At 55.3% G+C, this 20,818-nt stretch overlaps 8 protein-coding genes and 2 non-coding genes across 10 annotated transcripts; 8 read left to right on the forward strand and 2 right to left on the reverse strand.

Annotated features, from left to right (window-relative positions):
* Positions 1 to 885: 885 nt before the first annotated feature.
* BO72DRAFT_377734 (putative penicillin-binding protein) lies at positions 886 to 2,618 on the forward strand (the record flags this gene model as incomplete). Its single annotated transcript, XM_040941277.1, has 3 exons — positions 886 to 1,071; positions 1,123 to 2,096; positions 2,174 to 2,618. The coding sequence occupies 3 exons, from the start codon at positions 886 to 888 to the stop codon at positions 2,616 to 2,618; spliced, it is 1,605 nt and encodes a 534-aa protein (XP_040801538.1).
* A 340-nt stretch (positions 2,619 to 2,958) lies between these two features.
* On the forward strand, positions 2,959 to 4,443 carry BO72DRAFT_428813 (S-adenosyl-L-methionine-dependent methyltransferase; the record flags this gene model as incomplete). The annotated part of the gene is made up of 5 exons (XM_040943049.1): positions 2,959 to 3,135; positions 3,190 to 3,316; positions 3,416 to 3,536; positions 3,590 to 4,041; positions 4,104 to 4,443. 5 exons carry the CDS (start codon positions 2,959 to 2,961, stop codon positions 4,430 to 4,432), a joined length of 1,206 nt encoding a protein of 401 aa, XP_040801539.1. The 3' UTR covers positions 4,433 to 4,443.
* Positions 4,444 to 4,545: 102 nt separating this feature from the next.
* BO72DRAFT_107068 (oxidase ustYa family protein) lies at positions 4,546 to 5,962 on the reverse strand. The gene is made up of 5 exons (XM_040938915.1): positions 5,504 to 5,962; positions 5,328 to 5,450; positions 5,158 to 5,276; positions 4,968 to 5,079; positions 4,546 to 4,912 (listed from the first exon to the last, which is right to left on the reverse strand). Exons 1-5 carry the CDS (start codon positions 5,745 to 5,747, stop codon positions 4,659 to 4,661), a joined length of 852 nt encoding a protein of 283 aa, XP_040801540.1. The 5' UTR covers positions 5,748 to 5,962; the 3' UTR covers positions 4,546 to 4,658.
* Positions 5,963 to 6,564: 602 nt separating this feature from the next.
* BO72DRAFT_447970 (ketopantoate reductase family protein) lies at positions 6,565 to 7,934 on the forward strand. The gene has a single exon (XM_040944681.1). The coding sequence runs from the start codon at positions 6,609 to 6,611 to the stop codon at positions 7,674 to 7,676; it is 1,068 nt and encodes a 355-aa protein (XP_040801541.1). The 5' UTR covers positions 6,565 to 6,608; the 3' UTR covers positions 7,677 to 7,934.
* A 1,223-nt stretch (positions 7,935 to 9,157) lies between these two features.
* On the forward strand, positions 9,158 to 11,053 carry BO72DRAFT_468498 (MFS transporter; the record flags this gene model as incomplete). The annotated part of the gene is made up of 2 exons (XM_040946901.1): positions 9,158 to 9,561; positions 9,649 to 11,053. 2 exons carry the CDS (start codon positions 9,158 to 9,160, stop codon positions 11,051 to 11,053), a joined length of 1,809 nt encoding a protein of 602 aa, XP_040801542.1.
* A 329-nt stretch (positions 11,054 to 11,382) lies between these two features.
* BO72DRAFT_t135 lies at positions 11,383 to 11,453 on the forward strand. The gene has a single exon. It is a non-coding gene; the product is annotated as a tRNA-His (tRNA).
* Positions 11,454 to 11,842: 389 nt separating this feature from the next.
* On the forward strand, positions 11,843 to 14,565 carry BO72DRAFT_447973 (putative poly(ADP)-ribose polymerase PARP). Its single transcript, XM_040944682.1, has 6 exons — positions 11,843 to 12,151; positions 12,222 to 12,335; positions 12,449 to 12,724; positions 12,782 to 13,639; positions 13,689 to 13,771; positions 13,826 to 14,565. Exons 1-6 carry the CDS (start codon positions 12,085 to 12,087, stop codon positions 14,393 to 14,395), a joined length of 1,968 nt encoding a protein of 655 aa, XP_040801543.1. The 5' UTR covers positions 11,843 to 12,084; the 3' UTR covers positions 14,396 to 14,565.
* Positions 14,566 to 14,884: 319 nt separating this feature from the next.
* BO72DRAFT_509402 (feruloyl esterase) lies at positions 14,885 to 16,974 on the forward strand (the record flags this gene model as incomplete). The annotated part of the gene is made up of 2 exons (XM_040949328.1): positions 14,885 to 14,975; positions 15,294 to 16,974. Exons 1-2 carry the CDS (start codon positions 14,947 to 14,949, stop codon positions 16,972 to 16,974), a joined length of 1,710 nt encoding a protein of 569 aa, XP_040801544.1. The 5' UTR covers positions 14,885 to 14,946.
* Positions 16,975 to 17,900: 926 nt separating this feature from the next.
* BO72DRAFT_403921 (GMC family oxidoreductase) lies at positions 17,901 to 20,173 on the forward strand. Its single transcript, XM_040942247.1, has 7 exons — positions 17,901 to 18,099; positions 18,153 to 18,417; positions 18,489 to 18,642; positions 18,708 to 19,084; positions 19,174 to 19,482; positions 19,536 to 20,028; positions 20,089 to 20,173. Exons 1-7 carry the CDS (start codon positions 18,039 to 18,041, stop codon positions 20,116 to 20,118), a joined length of 1,689 nt encoding a protein of 562 aa, XP_040801545.1. The 5' UTR covers positions 17,901 to 18,038; the 3' UTR covers positions 20,119 to 20,173.
* Positions 20,174 to 20,346: 173 nt separating this feature from the next.
* On the reverse strand, positions 20,347 to 20,427 carry BO72DRAFT_t137. The gene has a single exon. It is a non-coding gene; the product is annotated as a tRNA-Arg (tRNA).
* Positions 20,428 to 20,818: the final 391 nt, after the last annotated feature.

Genomic DNA, 20,818 nt, shown 5'->3' on the forward strand with positions numbered 1-20,818 from the left:
GCGGATCGGTATGTACACTACTCCTTCCAACCCCCTACCTTTGTGCATGCGGGTAATTTTGTCGACCTGGGGAATAGGGCTGCCCGCTCTGTGGATGTGACGTCTAACTACGATCGTGCTGTGGATGTCTCATCGATTTATGACCGTGCTGTGGATATGACTGCCAACTATGATCGTGCCGTGGATACGACTGCGAACTACGACCGGGCTGTGGAGGTCACCGCCAACTATGACCGGGCTGTGGACATAAGTTCTAAGTATGACTAAAACAAGCTGCAGACGCGGTGGGATGGCTGCGAGCCCATGGGATGCAAAGCAGGGACACTGGTGAAGGAAATGAAGTTTCCATGATTACTAGTCATGGGACTATTTGGGGATTATTTCATCCCAAGGAGTCAATAGTCTGTCGGTGTTCTTATGTATGATTGTGTTTGAAAGATGAGGTATTCTTCGGTCGTGTACTGCAAAGAACAGGCGATGATAATGTGGTAGGCAACCAATCCTCTAACGACAGATCATTCAACAGGTACGGATATATTGCATGTGAATAATCTTACAGTCGTAAACTTCGTGGGTAGCAAACGACCTATCTAGCTCTGTATCACTCTAGCAAGGATTAATTTGATGTGATCCTCTTAGAGGTGATTGGCCGTTGGCAGTAATGCTGGGTCGTGAGCACATAGATTGCTACATCCACAAGGTCAGTTTATCTTACAATTAAATTACTCAGGCACTTGAAAGTATCCTTGTTTTGACTGCCTGACGCAATGGACATACTTCAAAGATTACATCAATCTCATCAACCCTTCACTTGAGCATCGGTCTAACTCAACATCAGATAAGGCCTCACCTCTAAAAACAGCGCAGCTGCAGATTCTCTTAAACATGCTTCTCTCCTTGTTTGTTTTGTTGATTCTCTTAGGCTCACACTTGCTCCGAGTGCAACGAAAGCAAAATGACCAGAGACCATTCAGTGAAAAATTCAACCGGAAGATAGAGCAGCTCCTAGAGCACTTTAGTATCCCGGGACTCGCCATTTCTGTTGTGCAAGATGACGAGATCTTGGCGAGTGTGTGTACTTGCCAACACCATCGACACTTAACCTTGACTGAACATCCATAGGGCTACGGATTGTCTGACATCGAGACTTCGCAAGCAGTGTCCGAACACACGCTATTCTTCGGTGGAAGCACCACCAAAGCCTTCACCGCTGCTGCAGTTTCGCTTCTGGTGGACGATAACCATCATTATCCCAACATCCAGTGGACCACTCCCGTTCATTCCATCATCCCGGAAGACTTCACCATGATCGACCCCTGGTATACAGCCCATGTCACCGTGACAGATATGCTCTCTCATCGCTCAGGTCTACCACGCCATGACTGGCTGCTGCTGACCAATCTGACTCAGCAAGAGATTGTCCAGAGGATCCGGTACCTGCCACTGACAGCGGAAATTCGCACCAAGTTCCAATACAGCAATCTCATGTATATCACCGCCGCTCACATGATCGAGTCCGTGTCCGGTCACTCGTTGCCGTCGTTCTTGACTGAAAGGATCTGGGCCCCGCTGAACATGTCGGAAACCTATCTTTCGTTGACCGATGCCCAGCGCGCAGGAAGGAACATTTCGCAGGGTTATTACCTTGATATTAACGGCAAGCTGGTGTCAACCCAGCATGTTAGTATGAGAAATTCGCGTGGCGCAGGGAATATCCTCTCTTCCGTTGCGGATTACGCCAAATGGATTTCGACTCTCCTACGCAGGGGGCCCCCGTTGTCTGAAGCGGCCTACCGCACTCTCTTCGGTGCTCACAGCATCGCTGCCAGGGAACCAGTCCCGCCATTTGTATCACCGACGCTATTCGGGATGGGCTGGGTGGCACAGACGTACCGCGGTGAAACCGTGATCCAGCACGCTGGATCCCAGTACGGGTTCGGGTCTCTAGTGGTCCTTCTACCGAAGCGCAAACTGGGAGTCGTGATCATGGGCAACAACATGCGTGGGACCAATGCAGCTGCCGATATCATTGCTTTTGATATCATAGATGATGTCCTCGATACCCCCAGAGATGAACGCTTCGATTGGCGAAGAAGGTCTGTGACTGACCACCCTTATGATTGTGTAACGTGGCATGACTAACTGTCTTTTCTCCATGCTCTTGATTGATTAGAGCCGATGAACGGTTAGCAGCCGACACGCTCACCAACGACACTTTTCGTCGATTATATCCAGTTCTCCCGGATCCGCCCCAACCCTACCCGCTCAATCTTTCTGCGTATGAGGGGGTATACGTACATGCGGCGTACCCCAACCTGACCATATCGAGTGATTGTAGTGAAACGGCAGGTGGAACTTTTTACGAGAATGGGACAGGTGCAAAGCTCTGTGCATTTCTGGTTGAACCAGGGGATTATTTCCCCAAGCCGCTGTCGCTGGAGATGTACCATGTTCGTGGTAACTCTTGGGTTCTGGTTATTACTATAGCTGGGGCCATGTCTGCAGCCCGGGTGGAATTCAGGTTTGATGCTGACGGACATAGAGTGAGCCACATGGGTGCTGAGGTGGAATCGGCCATGGCGCGGATTGGGGAAAAAATTTGGTGGGCGCATATTTGATGTCACTGGCAGGACTGGAAAGAGCTGATTGACTATGACTATGACAACGTGTCACGGTAGCATTCTCCTAGCATCAGTTGATTGCCTGTCAGTCTTCAACAAAGTCCATGTAAATTTAGATGCTATGACCTTCATCTTAGCCAGACCTCTCTATAACTACTATTCTTCGGCTACACTCGAGCACCAATCGTAGACATCAGCGTTCATTAGTACGAACATAAATCGTATCCACTGTAAACCTCATCATCCCTTGAACTACAGTCATGAACCTTCCATCCTGCTCATCTTTCGCAGGACACGTACCTTGAATCTAACAATCTGTTGACTGGTACTATTTACAATGGAACGGCCAGATTTTGAAACTCTTCACTCACTTCTTGAGGAGATTAAAGCCTCCCTTGCAACTTATGAGGCTACGCGTTCGAATCTAGCACGAAATCAGGCTCTCGAGCAAGCGGTAAAACTGACAAGAGCTCTTGAAAGCCCCAAAGATGCGGTTTTCAAGCTCTTTCTGTCGGTGAGTACTACACCTACAGCTTACCATAGCCCAAAGCTGAGAAAGAACTCCCAGCCCACCCAAGCGATGGCCGTCAAAGTCGCGCATGACCTCGGTATCTTCTCGATTCTGACAGGCTCCGAGACGGCCATCTCTTGCCAGGATTTGGCAGATCGGAGTGGTGCGCACCCGCTGCTGGTCGGTCCGTCATCATCCCTACCATGTCCATCTTCTGTCACCTACACGCGTGGCTCGTGACCCCATCCCTCGTTCCAGTCAAGTCTGCTGAGCGTGTTCACAGAACGTGTCATGCGAGTTATCGTGGCAATGGGCTTTGCGAACGAGCAGGGACCCGGACAGTACCGTGCGACCCTACTCTCGAAGGAGATGACGGGCAAGAAATCTGGGATCGTGGACACGCTGTACGCCATGGCGTCCTCCACCATCGTGTCTGCACTAACCCTGTCCCACCCAGCTTCCTTGTTCTGGCCCCAGCCATCCTCCAAACCCCGGCCTTCCTCCGCGACACGCACTACCAGAACCCGGAGGACCATTCCGCTGGCCCGATCCAGTACACGTACCACACGCCGATGAACAGCTTCGAATGGCTCGCCACTGACAAGACCGCGCATGCACGGTTCCACGCCTATGTGGAGGGTGTGCGCGAGGGCCAGCCGGACTGGGTGGACTGGTTCCCTGTGAAAGCGAGGATCCTGGACGGATGCGTCGCCAGCGCCAGCGACCCGCTGATTGTGGATGTCGCCGCCGGCAGTGGGCGGGATATGTTGGCATTTCAGAGGAAGTTCCCCGACGTCGCGGGTCGAATCATCATCCAGGATCTTCCGGCTGTGTTCCAGGACGTTCATGGCCAGGATCTCGGGCTGGAGAAGGTCGAGCACGATGTTTTCGAGCCGCAGCCTGTCGTTGGTAAGTTAACCTCCTGTCCACCTCCGAGCCTTGTGCGTACATCTGCTGATGTCTGCTGGTAGGCGCGCGGGTCTACTATCTCAGATTCATTCTGCATGAATTCTCGGATGATAACTGCCGAAGGATCCTGGGGAATGTTACCAGGGTGATGACAAGAGGATACTCGAAGGTCTTGATCGAGGAGTTCCTCCTCCCGGATGAGCATGCTGGCCTTTTACATTCTATGGTGGATATGATTCTGATGGTCTTTGGGCCGGGGATTGTGCGCACGCAGGCGCGTTGGGTCGCGCTTCTTGAGTCTGTGGGCCTTTCTGTCAACCTCGTGGCGCATCCGGACGGGGATGGGCCGTCTATCATCGAGGCTGAATTGGTGAATGTGGAGTCGGAGTGAGTGGGCTGGTGGGGACTCGTTGCGTAGTCTACTCTGAGGATGTCAGGAGACATATGAAACACGTTCCAGCCAGATTTCGAAGGCGTTAACATGTCAATATCGTACATCCATTTTGATGTTCTACCATTGCAACGATCGCTACTTGGATTTGCTCGGTTTTGAGGTGGCCACAGGGAGAACATTGCTCAATAAGAGTGATCTGCTGTGAAGATGACAATCTTCGGTCCTACGGGCAAATTTGATCAGGCGCAGCATCCGTGCATGGCGGCTCAGAGAGCTCCAAAGAATCTGCAAGTTTGGTAGGTTCTGTGTCAATCTCGTGTGCCTTCGAGTACTGCGCGATGGGCTCCAGCTTCCGGCACTTATGCCATACGCTGAAGTCCGGGTAGCTGAGGGCGCGACCCTTGACCCAGCTCCTCGTCACGACCCCGACATCGCCGTTGCATTGGATCACTTGTCGCAACATGTCAATGCAGTGGTCTGGATGTATGTCAGAATTAGATAGCAAGCGGCAAAAGGGACAGAAATGCCATACCTACATGCAGTCGCAGCGTCTCATTCGAATCGTGGAACTCTGCCGGTCTGTTCTCCAGCTGAGAGTAGTAGTCGTAGTACGTGTACTGTCGAACTAGATTGACGCAGTGGAGCTGATCCACGTGTTAGTCTGCGGTATCTGGACAGATGCGCATGAGAGCTTGTAGATGTGAAGCTGAGGGGGGCGCAACCTGATGGAACACCTCGATCCCACCCGCATACCCGTTGCCCTCGGTTTCGGCCACTTTCACCTGGGTCAGCGGTTTGTTGAGCCGGGACATGTCCTCTGCTGTGATCTCAAGTTGCGCCACTAGAAATCATCAGTATAGAGACGGAGACAACGGACGCAAAGAGAAGATACTGTGAGTGATGTGGCCCCATGCCGCGTCCAGGTGTGGGTTGGGGGCCCCTTTGTATGGGTTTGTGTCGAAGAGGCTTCCTTGGAAGCGAACATCCTCATATTCTACGAGGTGTGTGAAAGGGGCTATATATTGTTACTATGATTAGCAGTGTTTGTTAAGAGGGCGATGCACCTACAATATGCTGATACCTGTTCTGCACACTTACGGTCGGTAGGAGAGGATCGGTTGAGTCTCAAGGCTGAAATTAGCAAGGAGAAAGAGAGGAGGAAAAACAGTAGATGCAATGCCCAAAGCCAGTGCGCAGTTCGAATATGAAGATGATGTGGGTGGGGTATGTCAAAATGATCTAAGAGAGGATCACTGTCGTCAGTCATCGGGTCCTCTATTGAGCCCTTGGGGTGGAGTGGGATGGACTCCATTCTGGCTGATCAGCATACTCGAGCTATGAGGAGGGTGAGTATATCAACTCCGAGGACTACCTCTCCACACATATTATGCCCAATATTTAGAAGATAAGTGCTATCATTTGATAGGTATCACGAAGGACTTGTTGTCTTATGACGATCTACCTAGTAATGACTGCAGGCATATCACTCCGGCATGGGTCTGTTCCTCGGTGACCAATCAATCATTAGCTCTTACCTTTCTCTTGTTTCTAACTGAGTGACCTTTTCTTCTCTCATGTAGAATGTCATCGAAATACAGGTGCGACCGTAGTCGGTGTGTGCTAATTAGTTATGGACGAAGAAGAGCCTTCTACGAAGAACTCTCGGTATGAGGATGGATCATTGATAAGTTTGTAGGTTCACAGAAGTCTGGTATAAGGATTCTGTCCCTGAACATGTGTAGTTAATCCCATAAGAACAGATAAACATGTTGCAGCCCCAGAAGCATATTGTTATCAGAATCAGGGGCTATTGTATTAGCAGGCATATCTTGGGCGAGATGAGGAGATAATGCAGTAAGCTGGCTGCACTTGCAGGGTAGGTAGGTACACAGTAGTCTTCTGTATCTCGGATGTGATCGGATGGCCTGGTTGCTATGCACAAGTAGATATTCATAGTAAATGAATAAAAAAGTACCTAATGATTCAACCCCGCACGGAATGCTCGCTCCGGGCCGCGCTGGCGCTGGTGGGCGGGGGAAAATTCCCCCGATGCTAGCCGAATCCACCAAACTTATCCGCTTTGGACCTCTCCGGGCTCCGGGCTGTTCTCTTGTTCTTCACATGGTTAACTTACTGTATCACATACTCCGTACTCTCACATACTGTGAACAGTATGGCTCCTCCTCCCATCCACATCCTTGGACTCGGGAGCATCGGGACCTTCATCGCTCATTCGCTACGCTCCTTGCCCGCACGTCCGCCCGTGACCTTGCTCCTACATCGACCTGGCTTGCACGATCAGTTCTTAGCCCGTGAGGGCAAACTCCGCGTCCAGATTGGGGAGTCTGGCCCCTCAGCCGAACAGAATGGGTTCGAGGTCGAGCTTCTGGGGAAGAGCCAAGACTCCGCCCACCAACAATCCACCGACCCCATAAAATGCTTGGTCGTCACCGTCAAGGCTTCATCGACCATCGCCGCTCTACAATCGATCCAGCACCGGCTCAACCACCAGTCCACCGTCTGTCTCCTCCAGAATGGCCTGGGACAGATCGAGCAGCTGAACGACCAGCTCTTCCCCAACCCACACACCCGCCCCACTTACATCTCCGGCATCATGCGTCTCGGTGTCTATCTACGATCGCCCTTTGACGCGGTGCTGGCGGGCATGACCGGCTCCGTTACCGTGGGGACCGTCCCAGGCGGCAACAATAACAACAACAACAACAACAACAACAGCACATCCCCGTCCACCCGCTACCTACTAGATCGACTAACCGAGTCGCCCATCCTGCAATGCACCGAATCCCCCTGGGCGGACCTCCTCCAGGCCCAACTGCTCAAGCTGTCCGCCAACTGCGTGATCAACCCGTTGACGGCGGTGCTGGACGTGCGCAACGGCGCCCTCCTCGACAACCTCGAGGTCCTGCCCCTGCAGCGCCAGCTCCTCCAGGAGGTCTCGCGGGTCTTCCAGCGGCTGCCCGCCCTGCGCGACCGCCCCGACGCGCAGCAGCAGTTCGCCTTCCCCTCGCTGGAGGCCTCACTGATCAGTGTCATTCAGCAGACGGCGAGCAACTCCAGCAGCATGCGCGAGGATCTGCGCAAGGGCCGCGCGACCGAGATCGAGTTCATCAACGGCTGGGTGGTGCAGCAGGGCGAGGCCTTGGGGGTGGATTGCTCGGCCAACCGCATGCTGCGGCAGCTCATTCGGGCCAAGAGCAATTCGGCCGGGACGGAGAAGTAGCGGAGGCTTGGCCGGAGTATCGGTGTGCAGTGTATCACCTTCGCGTGGGCATTATTTTCGAAGGTTTGTCCTGCAAATGGCTGCGCGGAAGACAGGATCTACGATGTGCGGTGGAGCTATTCTTAGGAGCAAGCTGGGCGGTGAGCCCTTGACGAAGCAAGTAAGCAGAGACCCTACATGCAGATGTTGTGCATGATCATGCCATGAATGAACTGGCTGTAGGCAGGATATAACAGTTGTCAGCGGAGGTTGACCGGCGGATGTACTCCGAGTAGATAAAACACTGTGAACACAGCACGACCAAAAAAGAAAGAAAAGAAAAGAAAAACAGAAAAACGGAAAAAGAAAGAAAAAGAAAGAGAAAAAGAAAAAGAGAGCCAAAAAGACTTGGCATGGCAGTGGATTCTACAACCCAACCAGGAAGAAAAAGGGGGATGAATGATTGGGCAGCCATGATCTCCAGGCAGCACCTGGCACCCTCCCTTACCGCCTTCCGTACAAAGCACTAGCCGCCCCACTGGCGGGGCAGATTCCGAATCGATAGTTTCAGAATTGGTCGCCACTCTGAGGAATTTTCCATCGACAGCCGCAAGCAGAGGCCCCTCTCACGTGGCAGCCTGGAGCCATTCGGAAGTTCCGAACTTGGCCTCGAGGTCGCTGTTGTCTGCAAGTGCGCGAGAAGACAGACACAGATGCGCAACACGCAGAGAGCGTTCTCTCTGCCTGAGTTGTCTCGGGTATACGGCAAGTGGTTGCGACTGGGATACTAATCATTAAGAAGGATCAGGAAGATTCGTGATGACGGATGTGACAACAATGAGAGAATACGATTCCACACGACTAATCAATGCATGCCAGTTGAGTGTCTTACTCACCCCCAGTGCTGACGTCATGGCGGCATTGTCCCGCTGTCGGCCAATGGGGCCAGACCACTGTTGCCTGGAGGCCTGAGGCACCAGATGCAAGCATCACATCACCGCAATCACTTCATCTGCTCTATTCACTGCATCTGCTGCTCAATGGATGAAACAAACGGTCAATTGGAAACTTCACTAGTACCACTAGTACCTCCCATCTATCGGTGTGTGCTGGAGCTGAGATCAACGAGGTGTGCTGGTTCTGGGTTCGGCAATGCCAACTACTCCCGGAAGCCGTTAAATGTGGGGCGAGGGCAGCTGGACGGATAAGTCGGAATGGTGCACTGCGCCTGATTCATGGATCTGGTCAAGGCAAAAAAAAAGGCTGAATGTCCCTTTTTTTTTTTCTCTCTCTCTTCCTTGGGTTTAACTGTAACAATATTATGCCGTCTGGTCCCTGGAGCTTGTTTCTCTTTCCAGGTTTTCCACTTTTCAATCAAGCTTCTGGTGGCCATTCCACTCCCACCTTCGTGTCTCCTCTCTTCCTCTCACCCTCTCGCCTCCATCTCCCGCCCCTTCTGAGTCGAACTATCAAGTATGTCTGCCTTCGACAAAGAGCTCGAGATGGCGGAAGCCGATGCCCGCCCTCACACCAAAGAGGAAGACCCGCGGAGGTCTTCTGAGAATCCAGACCGGCCGAGTTCCTCCGGCTCGGCTTCGTCCGGCTCGAGCAGCTCCATCGACTATAACCCCCAGATTCACCGGCTCCAGTCCCGAAATACCGAAGTTGACCTCGAGCGCCTCCGCACGGGGACCTCCCATGCGCTGAGTCGCATCGAGACCCAACGTCTTCAGCATGCCTTGACGGTGGGAGAAAGTGTCAAGTCGCGACCATCTCGAGGCCCGTTGCCGGCGTTCGGCGGGGGCAAGCCCTACCCTCCTCCTCTCCCCGCCCGTGAAGACTATGTCGTCGAATTCGATGGGCCTGCCGATCCTCTATACCCTCAGAATTGGCCCTTGATGCGAAAGTAAGTCTTCTCATGCATTGCTTCTAATAGTACATTGTCCGGTAGCCAAAGGATGGATGGCTAACTACCTTCCCTCTCCCCGTCTAGAGTGTACATCAGTGCCATCCTCGCGTTTACCAGTATCTGCTCCACCTTTGACTCGGCCGTCTTCAGCGGTTCCAGCACCAATGTCGCGAAGCACTTCCATGTTGGTCTCGAAGTGGCCACCCTGTCGAGTTCGCTGTACATCATCGGATACGCCTCGGGTCCGCTGATCTGGGCCCCGCTGTCGGAGTTGAAGGGTCGTAAACTTCCGATCGTCGTCGCGATGTTAGGGTTCGGGATCTTCAACACGGCCGTCGCCGTCGCCAAGGATCTCCAAACCCTCATGATCTGTCGGTTCTTCTGCGGTATCTTCGGCAGTTCCCCATTGGCGGTCGTGGCGGCGATTTTCTCCGACATGTACGACAACCGCACGCGCGGGGTGGCCATCGCCATGTTCTCTGGCACGGTGTTCCTGGGCCCCCTGCTGGCGCCGTTCATCTCGGGCTTCATCAACGCCTCCTATCTCGGCTGGCGCTGGACCGCCTACATCCCCGCGTTCATGGGCTACGCGGCCTTTGTGCTGAACGTCTTCTTCCTGCGCGAATCGTACCCGCCGGTGATCCTGGTCTCCAAAGCCTCGGAGCTGCGCCGCCGCACGAAGAACTGGGGCATCCACGCCAAGCAGGAGGAGATCGAGGTGGATCTGCGGGAACTGGTGATCAACAACTTCTCGCGCCCGCTGCGCCTGCTCATCAACGAGCCCCTGATCCTGGCGGTGACCATCTACCTCAGCTTCATCTACGGGCTGCTGTACTGCTTCCTGACGGCGTACACGCTCGTCTTCCAGGGGGTGTACCACATGGAGGCCGGCGTCAGCGGGCTGCCGCTGTTCGGCATGGTGGTGGGGCTCATCATCGCGGCCGGGTACATCATCTGGAGCTCGCCCGGGTACAGCCGCCGGCTGGACGCCAACGGCGGCGTGCCCGTCCCCGAATGGCGGCTGCCCCCCGTCATCGTCGGCGGTGCCCTCTTCGCCGCGGGACTGTTCTGGTTCGGCTGGGCGGGCTACACCGGCCGCGTCCACTGGATCGTGCCCACGCTGAGTGGCCTGTTCACCGGCTTCGGGCTGCTGATCATCTTCATCCAGCTCTTCAACTACCTCATCGACACCTACCTCATGTTCGCCGCCTCCGCCATCGCCGCCAACACCTTCTGTCGATCCATGGTCGCCGCCAGCTTCCCGCTGTTCTCGCGCCAGATGTTCAACAACATGGGCATCGAGTGGGCCTCGACCCTGCTGGGCTGCGTGGCTGCGATTCTGGTTCCCATCCCCGTGGGCTTCTACTTCTTTGGGCGGAGATTGCGGATGAAGAGCAAGTTTGCGCCGTTCTACGAGAAGGCGCAGGAGTCGCATGCGCCCGATGAGGATGACCATGTGCTGGAGGGGGAGAATGGGGCCGCCCACTAAGGGTTGCGCTGCATGTGGATGACGCAGGGAAGGACAAACACTATTATACCGCATTGTATATGTAATGATAATTCTTAGTGACGTGGAGCGTTTCTGTCATGGCATTTGCATTGGCATTCTGCAGGGTTAGGTTAGCATAAAAATTGGGAATGAACATTGAGTATCTTATCATATATGTCTATGCAGTGGGAGTTGGTTGGTTTGATGTAGTGTCAAGAAAGGGTCGCTATCGTGGAATCGAGATAAGGTGGGTTGGCTGTTTTGTCGTTCAACCTGTAAGCTAGACTGTAGGATATGATTGCTGAGATGTTGGCACATTATATAATCAAGGTGCTGTGGTCTAGTGGTATGACGTCACGTTGTGGCCGTGCCAGCCCCGGTTCGATTCCGGGCAGCGCCACTTTCTTTTTTGCGCTCTTTTTACCGTGTCGTGGGCTTTGCCTTTGGCATAAGGTAGTTGGGGAGTCTCATGATAATCTGATGCCAAGACACAACAAGCATCACTTCCCCCATGCCAGGTGCAATCCAACCACACCCAGACCTTAAGCTTCAGGCCACCGAGGGTGTCCCTTGCAGCGTTGAGTTCCACTCAGCACAGGCAGCATCACGTGCCCCGACCGGTGCCTGGCCGGTCCACCCGAGCTCCGGCCAATCACGCTCCTCACTTGCTAAGGGTCTTCAGGCAACAGCCGGGCGCTGAGGCCTCAGGCTAGCGATCGGCTTAGCGGCGGGGACCAAACAGGCAAGTAGCTGCTTTGCCTATAGCATCTTCATCGCTCCACCCTCGCTTTATAACCATGTACATCTCCTTCAATCCTTTCGCTTTTGTCATCTCTATCCTCTCCTTTGATTCCCACACCATCTCCAGTGTTGATGAACTTTGATCTCAGGCTCATCTTCCCCTTATCCAGACACATTGTGACCCGCAAGACCTCGTATTCGCAACCAGGCCAAACACCGTTGCTCGGCGAGCTCACTCACCCACTCTTTCCCCTGCACATTCAGGTCCCTTTCACTGCCCTCTCATAACCATGACAAAACTACCTCTAGACGGCTTGGTCATCGCCGTAGGCGGGACTTTCCCCGGCTACAAACAAGGTGCGAATGCCCCGATCATACGCCAGTCTCGTTTCCAATCGTCCTGATGGCAACAAACTGACTCTCACAGCCGACCTCACCTCCATCATCGAGAAACAGGGAGCTGAATTCAGTGGGGCCATCACTGAGACCCTGACCCACCTGATCACAACCCCCAAAGAAGTAGCCAACCAGAGTCGCAAATGTGAGTCCATCCCCGAGCTGTCCCAACGGACAGCCCCGCGGGGAAGCTTGGAGCGTTGCACAATCTTGCAGGTGACTGCTGTCTGGACGCCCTACTGACTCTTCCCTCCCCAGACACGCAGGCATGCAAGGTTCCGTACTGCAACATCGTCTCGCTGGATTGGCTCATCGACTCCGAAACGGCCGGCAAGAGACTGGCGGAGAAGGACTTTCTTCTGGACAACGCGAGCAACAAAGCCAAGACCGATGGTGAAGAGACCAAGAAGAAGCGCACGCTGGAGCAGGCGCTGGGGGTCAACGAGGATGGGACGACTAAGAAGCTCAAGAATGCGCAGAAGGCTGGGACAAAGGCGCTGAACATCCCTGTGGATGATGAGTGCTCGCTTCGACGTTCGTGATCCAACTTTGCTGGTGGGAGTGGTGTCAAGAGCTGACAGATTTGCTTAGGCTCTCATAAAGTGTACATCGACCCGGAGTCGACCATCTGGGATGCCACCCTGAACCAGACCAGCGCAACCAACAACAATAACAAGTTCTACCGCATTCAGCTTCTCACCAACCCTACCCAGACGGAGTTCATGACCTGGACCCACTGGGGCCGAGTCGGAGAGAGTGGCCAACATGCCCTGTTGGGTAATGGGTCCCTTGCCCGCGCCGAGGCCGAGTTCCAGAAGAAGTTCAAGGACAAATCGGGCCTCACGTGGGAGAAGCGGCTGGAACCACCCAAGAACAACAAGTATACGTTCATCGAGCGTAACTACGAGGAGGATGAGGAGGAGGAGGATGAGGATGAGGATGACGCGCCCGCGGCCAAGAAGAAGGTCGAAAAGAAGCCCAAGGTGGAGGTCAAGAGTGCTCTGCCCGTGCAGGTGCAGGACTTGATGGCGTTCATCTTCAACCAGGAATTCTTCTTGTCCACCATGGCTGCCATGTCGTACGATGCGAAGAAGCTGCCCCTGGGCAAATTGAGCAAGCGTACCCTTCAAACAGGTTTCCAGGCGTTGAAGGATTTGTCAGAACTTGTGACCGACCCGGCGTTGGCAGCCTCCAAGTACGGGTTGAGTTTTCAGGGCGCTGCGGAGTTCCTCAGCAACAAATACTTCACTACAATCCCCCACGTCTTTGGACGCAATAGGCCGCCTGTTCTCACCCAGGGTGATCTTCTGAAGAGAGAAATTGAGCTGCTGGAGACGTTGACGGATATGGAGGTTGCGAACAATATCATGAAGGACGCGGAGGACGCGGAGATGATCCACCAGCTCGATCGCCAGTTCCAGGGCTTGGGAATGAATGAGATGACACCATGTAGGTTCAGCACACGGGTTGGAAGTTGACTATTATTGACCATATGCAGTGGCCCGTACCTCAACCGAGTTTCAAGAGCTGGAAACCTACCTTGTGCGATCGCGTGGTGCATCTCACAGTGTGGGCCTTAATGTGAGCTCAAGACATGTCATACCGAGATCAAGCCTAAGCTAATCTCCCTCACAGGTCATCAACATCTTCCGTATCGAGCGCCAAGGCGAGAACGACCGCTTCAACTCCTCCCGTTTTGCCAAGATTAAAAACGGCGACCGCCGCCTCCTGTGGCACGGATCTCGCAGCACCAACTTCGGTGGTATCCTGAGTCAAGGTCTGCGCATCGCGCCCCCCGAAGCCCCCGTCAACGGGTACATGTTCGGCAAGGGCGTCTACCTGGCGGATATGTCGACCAAGTCGGCCAACTACTGCTGCGCCTACGGCAGTGGCAACAAGGGTCTATTGCTGCTGTGCGATGCGGAGCTGGGCGACCCCATGCTCGAGCTGGAGCACGGCAACTTCAACGCGGGCGAAGACGCCGCGAAGCAGAACAAGATCGCGACCCTGGGTCGGGGCCGCTCGATCCCCGCGGGCTGGAAGGATGCGGGCTGCGTCCATCCCAGCCTGGCCGGGGTCAAGATGCCGGACACGGCGCACGGGGCGGCGGTTCGGAATGCGGCGTCGCTCATGTACAACGAGTACATTGTGTATGATGTCGCACAGATCCGGCAGCGGTATCTTTTCCATGTGGATATGCGGTAGGCTGGTTTTACTTCGGCGCAATGGGTAGTGGTATTAGCGGGGCGCAAGGACATTTGCTGGTAGTCGCTTGATGGTGTTTCAACGATGGGTTATTTCATTTCGATCCGCGCATATTTGTGCTATTAGCATTACGATGTATTTTATTTGACGAATTTCTTTTTCTTTTCTACAATCCATCGCAGCTCGATGAGGCAGACAGTAAAGGCATTCTTTGCGATGTTGGGGTAGGCCAGTGGCCGGACAGAGGGCTGTAGATGCTGGCAACTTAGGTTGGTAATGCCTGGTTGCATGTCGATTATTCTCCCCTGAGAGCTGGGTTCTTCAAGCAGCAACTCAAGCTCAGTAAAGGTCTGGAAGATGCTACCAGCACAGCCACCAGTCAGAGTAGCCGCAACGGGGTGCATGAGGCGGGAGATGTCCTACCAGTACAACATCCCAACCAGACAGCATTCACTCACCACACTACCTTACCCACTGGAAACTAACTAAGGAAGACAGAATCACATGGGCCCAACCCACAGCATCCAGAAAGGCTGTTGGGGGATCCACGGATGTTTCCCGTCCGGCTCGGTGCGGATCGGTGAGTATTCACTTTCACCCCTGGTCCATTTCTTTGTTGTCCTCTGCTGAAGCAAACTCTGTTTGGCTTCTCCTCAACAAATATCTTTCTGCTTTCTCTGCTTTCTCGAGATTTGTGAACAAGATTTGAACAGCGTGGAGCTTCACTTTCACTACTGCAACTGAGCAGAGGACTGGGACTGTACTCACCACCTGTGATCGAGTGAACACGGGGTGCAGTACTTCCTACGCAGAGTCTCAACGTCTCAACTCGAGCTATTCACGTACAGTGTATACATAATAACTGAATTACATACAGACAGCTAACATAATAATTTAGGCACCGATCAAACCACCAACACAGGCAATCTCTCCCCACAACAGCCATGTTGCTCTCTCGCATCGTGCACTTTCTCACCCAGGCATCCACGCTTCGCCGTTGCCCCCAGCCACAACCCTGCGAGGGTCTCACTCTAAAAGTCGGCAGCAGCATCCCCGACATCCAGATCCTCTCTCTCACCAGCCACGAAGTCCACAACTACCAGTCCCCCTACACCCAAGGCCAGAAACTCGACTTCTGCGACGTGACGGTCACCCTCACCCACGCCAACGAATCCGACCTGGTCCAGCTCTCCGTCTGGCTACCGTTCCCCTCCGCCTGGAACGGCCGCTTCCTGGCGACCGGTGGCGGCGGCCTGGCCACCGGCTACATCGGGTACGCGCAGCCCGCGGCCGTGATCCAGGGCTACGCAGCGGCGGCCACGGAGGGGGGATTGACGCTGAACGGCACGATCGACCCGCAGACGGGGCAGTGGGGGTTACGCGCGGACGGCAGGCTCAACACGGCGCTGCTGACCAACTACGCCCACCGCTCCGTCCACGACCTGGCCGTGCTGGGCAAGGCCCTCACCACCGCGTTCTACGGCACCGCGCCGCGCTTCTCCTACTGGCACGGCTGCTCCACCGGCGGCCGACAGGGGTTCGTCGCCGCCGCGCTCTACCCCGCCGACTACGACGGGATCCTGGCCGCGAGCCCCGGGATCCACCTCCCCGAGCTGTTCGCGTGGTTGCTCTGGCCGCCGGCGCTGATGCTGAACGCCTCCTCGGCCTCGTCGCCGCCGCCGCCGCCGCCGCCGCCACAGTGCGTGTTCTCCGCGTTCCAGCAGAGTATCATCGAGGCGTGTGACGCGCTGGACGGGGCGGCGGACGGGCTCATCTCCGGCTCCGGCAACTGTCCCTTCGACGCGAGTGGGCTCGTGAGCACGACGATCCCCTGCGCCGAGACCAATACCTCCGTCACAATCACCGAGCAGCATGCCACCCTCGTGCAGGCGATCCTGAACGGCCCCGTCGACCCGGCCACCGGCGACACCCTCTGGTACGGCCTCCCGCCGGGAGCATCCTTCCGCGGCACCGCCGATACCACCACCACTAACGGAACCCACCCAACAACAGCGACAACACGAATAAACCCCTTCCTCCCCGCCGTCAGCTGGCTGCGCAACTTCCTCCTCAAAAACCCCACCTACAACATCTCCACCCTCACCATCCCCGGATTCGTGGATGCGGTGCACGCCTCGCGGGAGCAGTTCGGCGACCTCCTGTCCAAAGAGCAGCTGGGGCTCGAGGGCTTCCAGCAGGCGGGCGGGAAGCTGCTGGCGTGGCATGGGCTAGCGGACGAGATCGTGCCGCCGGCGGGGACGGTCAAGTACCGGGAGATGGTGGGGGAGGCGTTTAGCGAGCAGAATGTCGACGTGGAGGATTTCTTTCGGCTGTTCCTGGCTCCCGGGGCGGGCCATTGTGGGGGGAATTTCGGCGTCGGGTATGGGCCGGTGCCGGTGGATGCGTTGGGGGCGCTGGTGCGCTGGGTGGAGGATGCGGTTGAGCCGGAGACGTTGTTTGCGGAGGTGGCCGGGGTTGGGAGGAGAGTTACCAGGGAGTTGTGTTTGTGGCCGGGGGTGTTGCGGTGGGATGGAGAGGGGGGGTTGGATTTGGCGGGGAGTTTTGGGTGTGAGGAGTAGATGGATGGGTGAGGGTGGTTGAGGTGGGGTGGTGATTGGGGTGATTCTGGAGGGGGTGATGGGGGGTGATGTTAGGTTGCAATCTTAGGGTTAGCTGGGTGGATGGGTGGCTAAAGAAGAAGTGGAGTGCATCTGTTTCATGGAGATAATTTCACGCACGCTTGTATCTTGGGTCTGGTGCTCCTCCAGGCCTAGCTTTCTTGACCCTAGTAAGGATGGTTAAGCTTCTTCGGTAGTCAAGGGAAGAGATTTTTGGGGAGGTAATGAATCCATCCTGTTGGTCATGTTGGCGCTAGTACAGCGACAGAATCTGCTGATGAGCTACAGACAGGTGAATGAGCTGATGGGGGTTGAGAACAAGGGTGGAGGGAGATATGATAGGAATCGAGTTAATGGGTGGGTTTGTATTGCAAGGTGAATGCTACAGTCCTGTCTCTCCTTGCCATGTGCTATAATCTACCTCAATACCTTCCTGAGTTGCACATGATCTGCACCATAGTCAATCCCAGATGGTCTTTATGTCCAGGCCAACTGCCTGCTTCACAAATAAAGGGATCCAGATGGAGAGGTGGGCTGTAAGCAGAGCTCTAGATCTCTACAAGGCAACACCAGAACCAACCTTGTACGAGCTCCTCCCGGCGGATCCGAACCCGGCAGCATATGCTCTCGCTCACGAATGTCAGACAAAGAACGATCGCTGACAGGGGCCCACAGCTGGAAGTTAGACTTGTGCATGCGGAAGCAGTGGTATCATCTTATGCATGATAATCACAATCTAAGTTCATTTCCAGCAATGCTGACATCAAGGTCTACTGCGGGGCAATAATCCTCTTGCCGATGCGGGGCAATCCGCACGCTAACCCGCAAACCCATGGAAAGAGCAAGATACGATTTGCTCCTCCCGTCAGCTTACTGCAACCCATGGATGCGTCGCAGCCACTTTCTCATCACCGGTATACTTATCATTTCAGTGAATAGATATAAAGATATAAGGTGACAGCCACTGCCATCTGGCACACTCCTTTGCCTGCAAAGTACTTTGATCTCGCAAAGCAAGTCTCATCATGGATCCCGAAATCCCCAAACTCTCCTTTGACCTTGTTATCGTCGGAGCGGGTGTCGCTGGTAACCCCCTCCCCAACTATGAATTAGAGGTTAAAGTCTGAATCAAGTTGCAGGCTGCGTCCTCGCGAGTCGCATCTCGCATGCGCGCCCCCACCTCCGCATCCTCCTCCTCGAGGCCGGGGTCGACAAGGACGACCGCGTGCTCCCCACCCTGGGCATCATGGGGGGCTTCGACTCGACCCTCGAGTGGAACTACCGCTCGGTACCCCAGGCTCGGGGATTTGGAGGCAAGGTCGTCAATCTGACGTCCGGCAAGATCGTGGGCGGCGGCTCCGCGGTGAATTACCAGACCTTCACGCGGGGGCCCGCCGTTGATTAGTACCCCCCCCCCTCCCCTTTCCTCTGTACAATTCTTCACGGATGAGATACTAAGTCCAGGTACGGGGTAGCGACCAATGGGCCGAGCTCGTGCAAGACCGGCGGTGGTCGTGGAGCAGTCTCCTGCCGTATTTCAAGAAGTCGGAGACCTGGTTCCCCTCGGCGGATCTGCGGGAGCGCGGGCTTCCCACTACGGATCTGCATGGCCACGATGGTCCGATCAAGGTCCGTTCGTGATTCTGTGGGAGATTGAGGGAAAGGTGATGGTGAATGATGCTGATCGGCCGTAGGTCAGCCATGCGACGAACAGCGGCAGGCCGCGTAACTATCCCCTCCGCGAGAAGAGTCGACGGTTCCACGAGCTGCGTGGGTGCCAGCACGCGCTGGATATCAACGGGGGCAATCCCGAGGGGTACGCGGAGGCGTTCAACTCCACCTACGAGGGGGTGAGGAGCTATGCTGCTGGCTACGTGCTCGGGGAGAATGTCACGCTGTGGACCCGGTCTCTGGTGGAGAAGGTGGTCGTGGAACAGGGCGCGGCGAAAGGAGTGGTCGTCCTGCGGCCTGTGGACGATACCGACACGCATGAGCGCTTCTACGTCGAGGCGAGCAAGGAAGTCATTCTCTCTGCGGGCGCGCAGAGCTCTCCCAAGATCCTGCTCTTGAGGTGGGGTCACCGTCTCCTCTTGTGTCAAGGCCATAAGTTGTCCTAAGATACGAATTAGGGCATGCTGACGGGATGTACTGTACGTGCAGTGGCATCGGCCCGGCCGCGGAGCTGGCACGACACCAGATCCCCCCGATCCTCGACCTCCCCGTCGGACGCAACTACGCCGACCACCCCGCCATCTTCACCTACTGGGCCATCGACCTCCCCAACGCGGTCCTGGGCGATGGCGAAATGCAGGGGCCCGACCTCGACTGGACCGCGGGGCTGCCCTACGACTGGATCTCCTTCGCGCCCGCCGACCAGGGCACCCGCGAGCTGGCCCGACAATTCCTCCCTGCGGACCAGTACCAGCGTTACTCGGCAGAAGGCAAGCTGCAGGTCGAGGCGTTCACGGTGTAAGCGCCTTCGGCTCACTTTACTGAAGCATTCACTGACAGTGTGCGAACAGCTACACCTCCGTCGACACATGCACCCGCACCCCCCTCGCGCCCGGCTGGCCCGGCAAACGCGTCTTCAGCATCGCCCACATCCTCGTGGACCCGATCTCGCGTGGCACCGTCACCCTGCGCTCCGCCGACCCCGCCGACCCGCCCATCCTGGATCCCAACCTGCTTGCCTCGCCCGTCGACCGCTCGGCGCTGTACGAGTGCGTGCGGAGCTGTGCGCGTGCAATCCAGGCGGTCGAGGGGCTAAATGCCGTGGAGTGGGGGGTCGAGGACGCCCTCCGCGGGGACTGGTCGGATGAGGCGATTGAGAGTCGTGCCCGGCGTATGGGCGCGGGTACCGTCTTCCATCCGTCGGGAACTTGTGCCATGGGACAGGTGGTGGATGGGGATTGTAGGGTGTTGGGGGTCGAGGGGCTGCGGGTGGTCGATGCGGGGGTCATTCCGATTCCGTTGGCGGCGCATTATCAGGCGCCTATGTATGGGGTTGCGGAGAGGGTAAGTTACTTTCTCTTGATGTCGTGGGGGATATTGACTTGTTGACTGACTGGGTGCTAGGCTGCTGAGATCATTTTGGGGGAGGTGTGAGGGTTGTGGAGTTCGACAGAGAAGAGAATGGGTGGTGGGTAGCATAACGATATCGATTGGATGCAAATATAGCACCGTACATTTCCGAATCCAAGCAGTGAATTATCGGTTGCATCTGATCTTGTGTGTGTGTGTGTGTGTTTCAACAGGAAGAACTCCGTGAGAAAAGGAAGGGAAGGAAGAGCAAGAAAAAAAAATGAAGGTAAAAAAATGAAGGTAAAAATGAAACGACCGAGACGCGACTCGAACGCGCAACCACTGCCACATCCTCAACCGGAAGGCAGCGCGCTACCATTGCGCCACCCGGCCATTGTTGAAGATAAGCGTTACTGCTACGTACCATATCCTATGCTCTGTTTTACGTGCAGCTATTTTAACCATCTCAACCTCTTTACTCAAACAATCCACAAACTCGGCCAATGGTCATTTCTTGGGACTTTCATTCAATAGTCCTGCATCGCACTTACACTGCTACGATGCCCCGTCCCTGTATTTAGGCTGAATTGCCCGACTCACATGTGTAATCTCATGCTGGTGGAGAGTCGTGGATATCAGATAAAGCAATCAAGTATCACCACACCGGGAATATATTCCAAGACACCCCAAACCCCTCAGATTCCCACAAATGACGGCAGTGGCTGTCCTCACTGCCCAGCATTAACTAAAAGTCCAAGCAAGCCAAGCGACCGAGCCAAGTACA

This window comes from Aspergillus fijiensis (assembly GCF_003184825.1).
Source record: "Aspergillus fijiensis CBS 313.89 unplaced genomic scaffold BO72scaffold_22, whole genome shotgun sequence".
In the NCBI taxonomy this organism is placed as follows: Eukaryota; Fungi; Ascomycota; class Eurotiomycetes; order Eurotiales; family Aspergillaceae; genus Aspergillus; species Aspergillus fijiensis.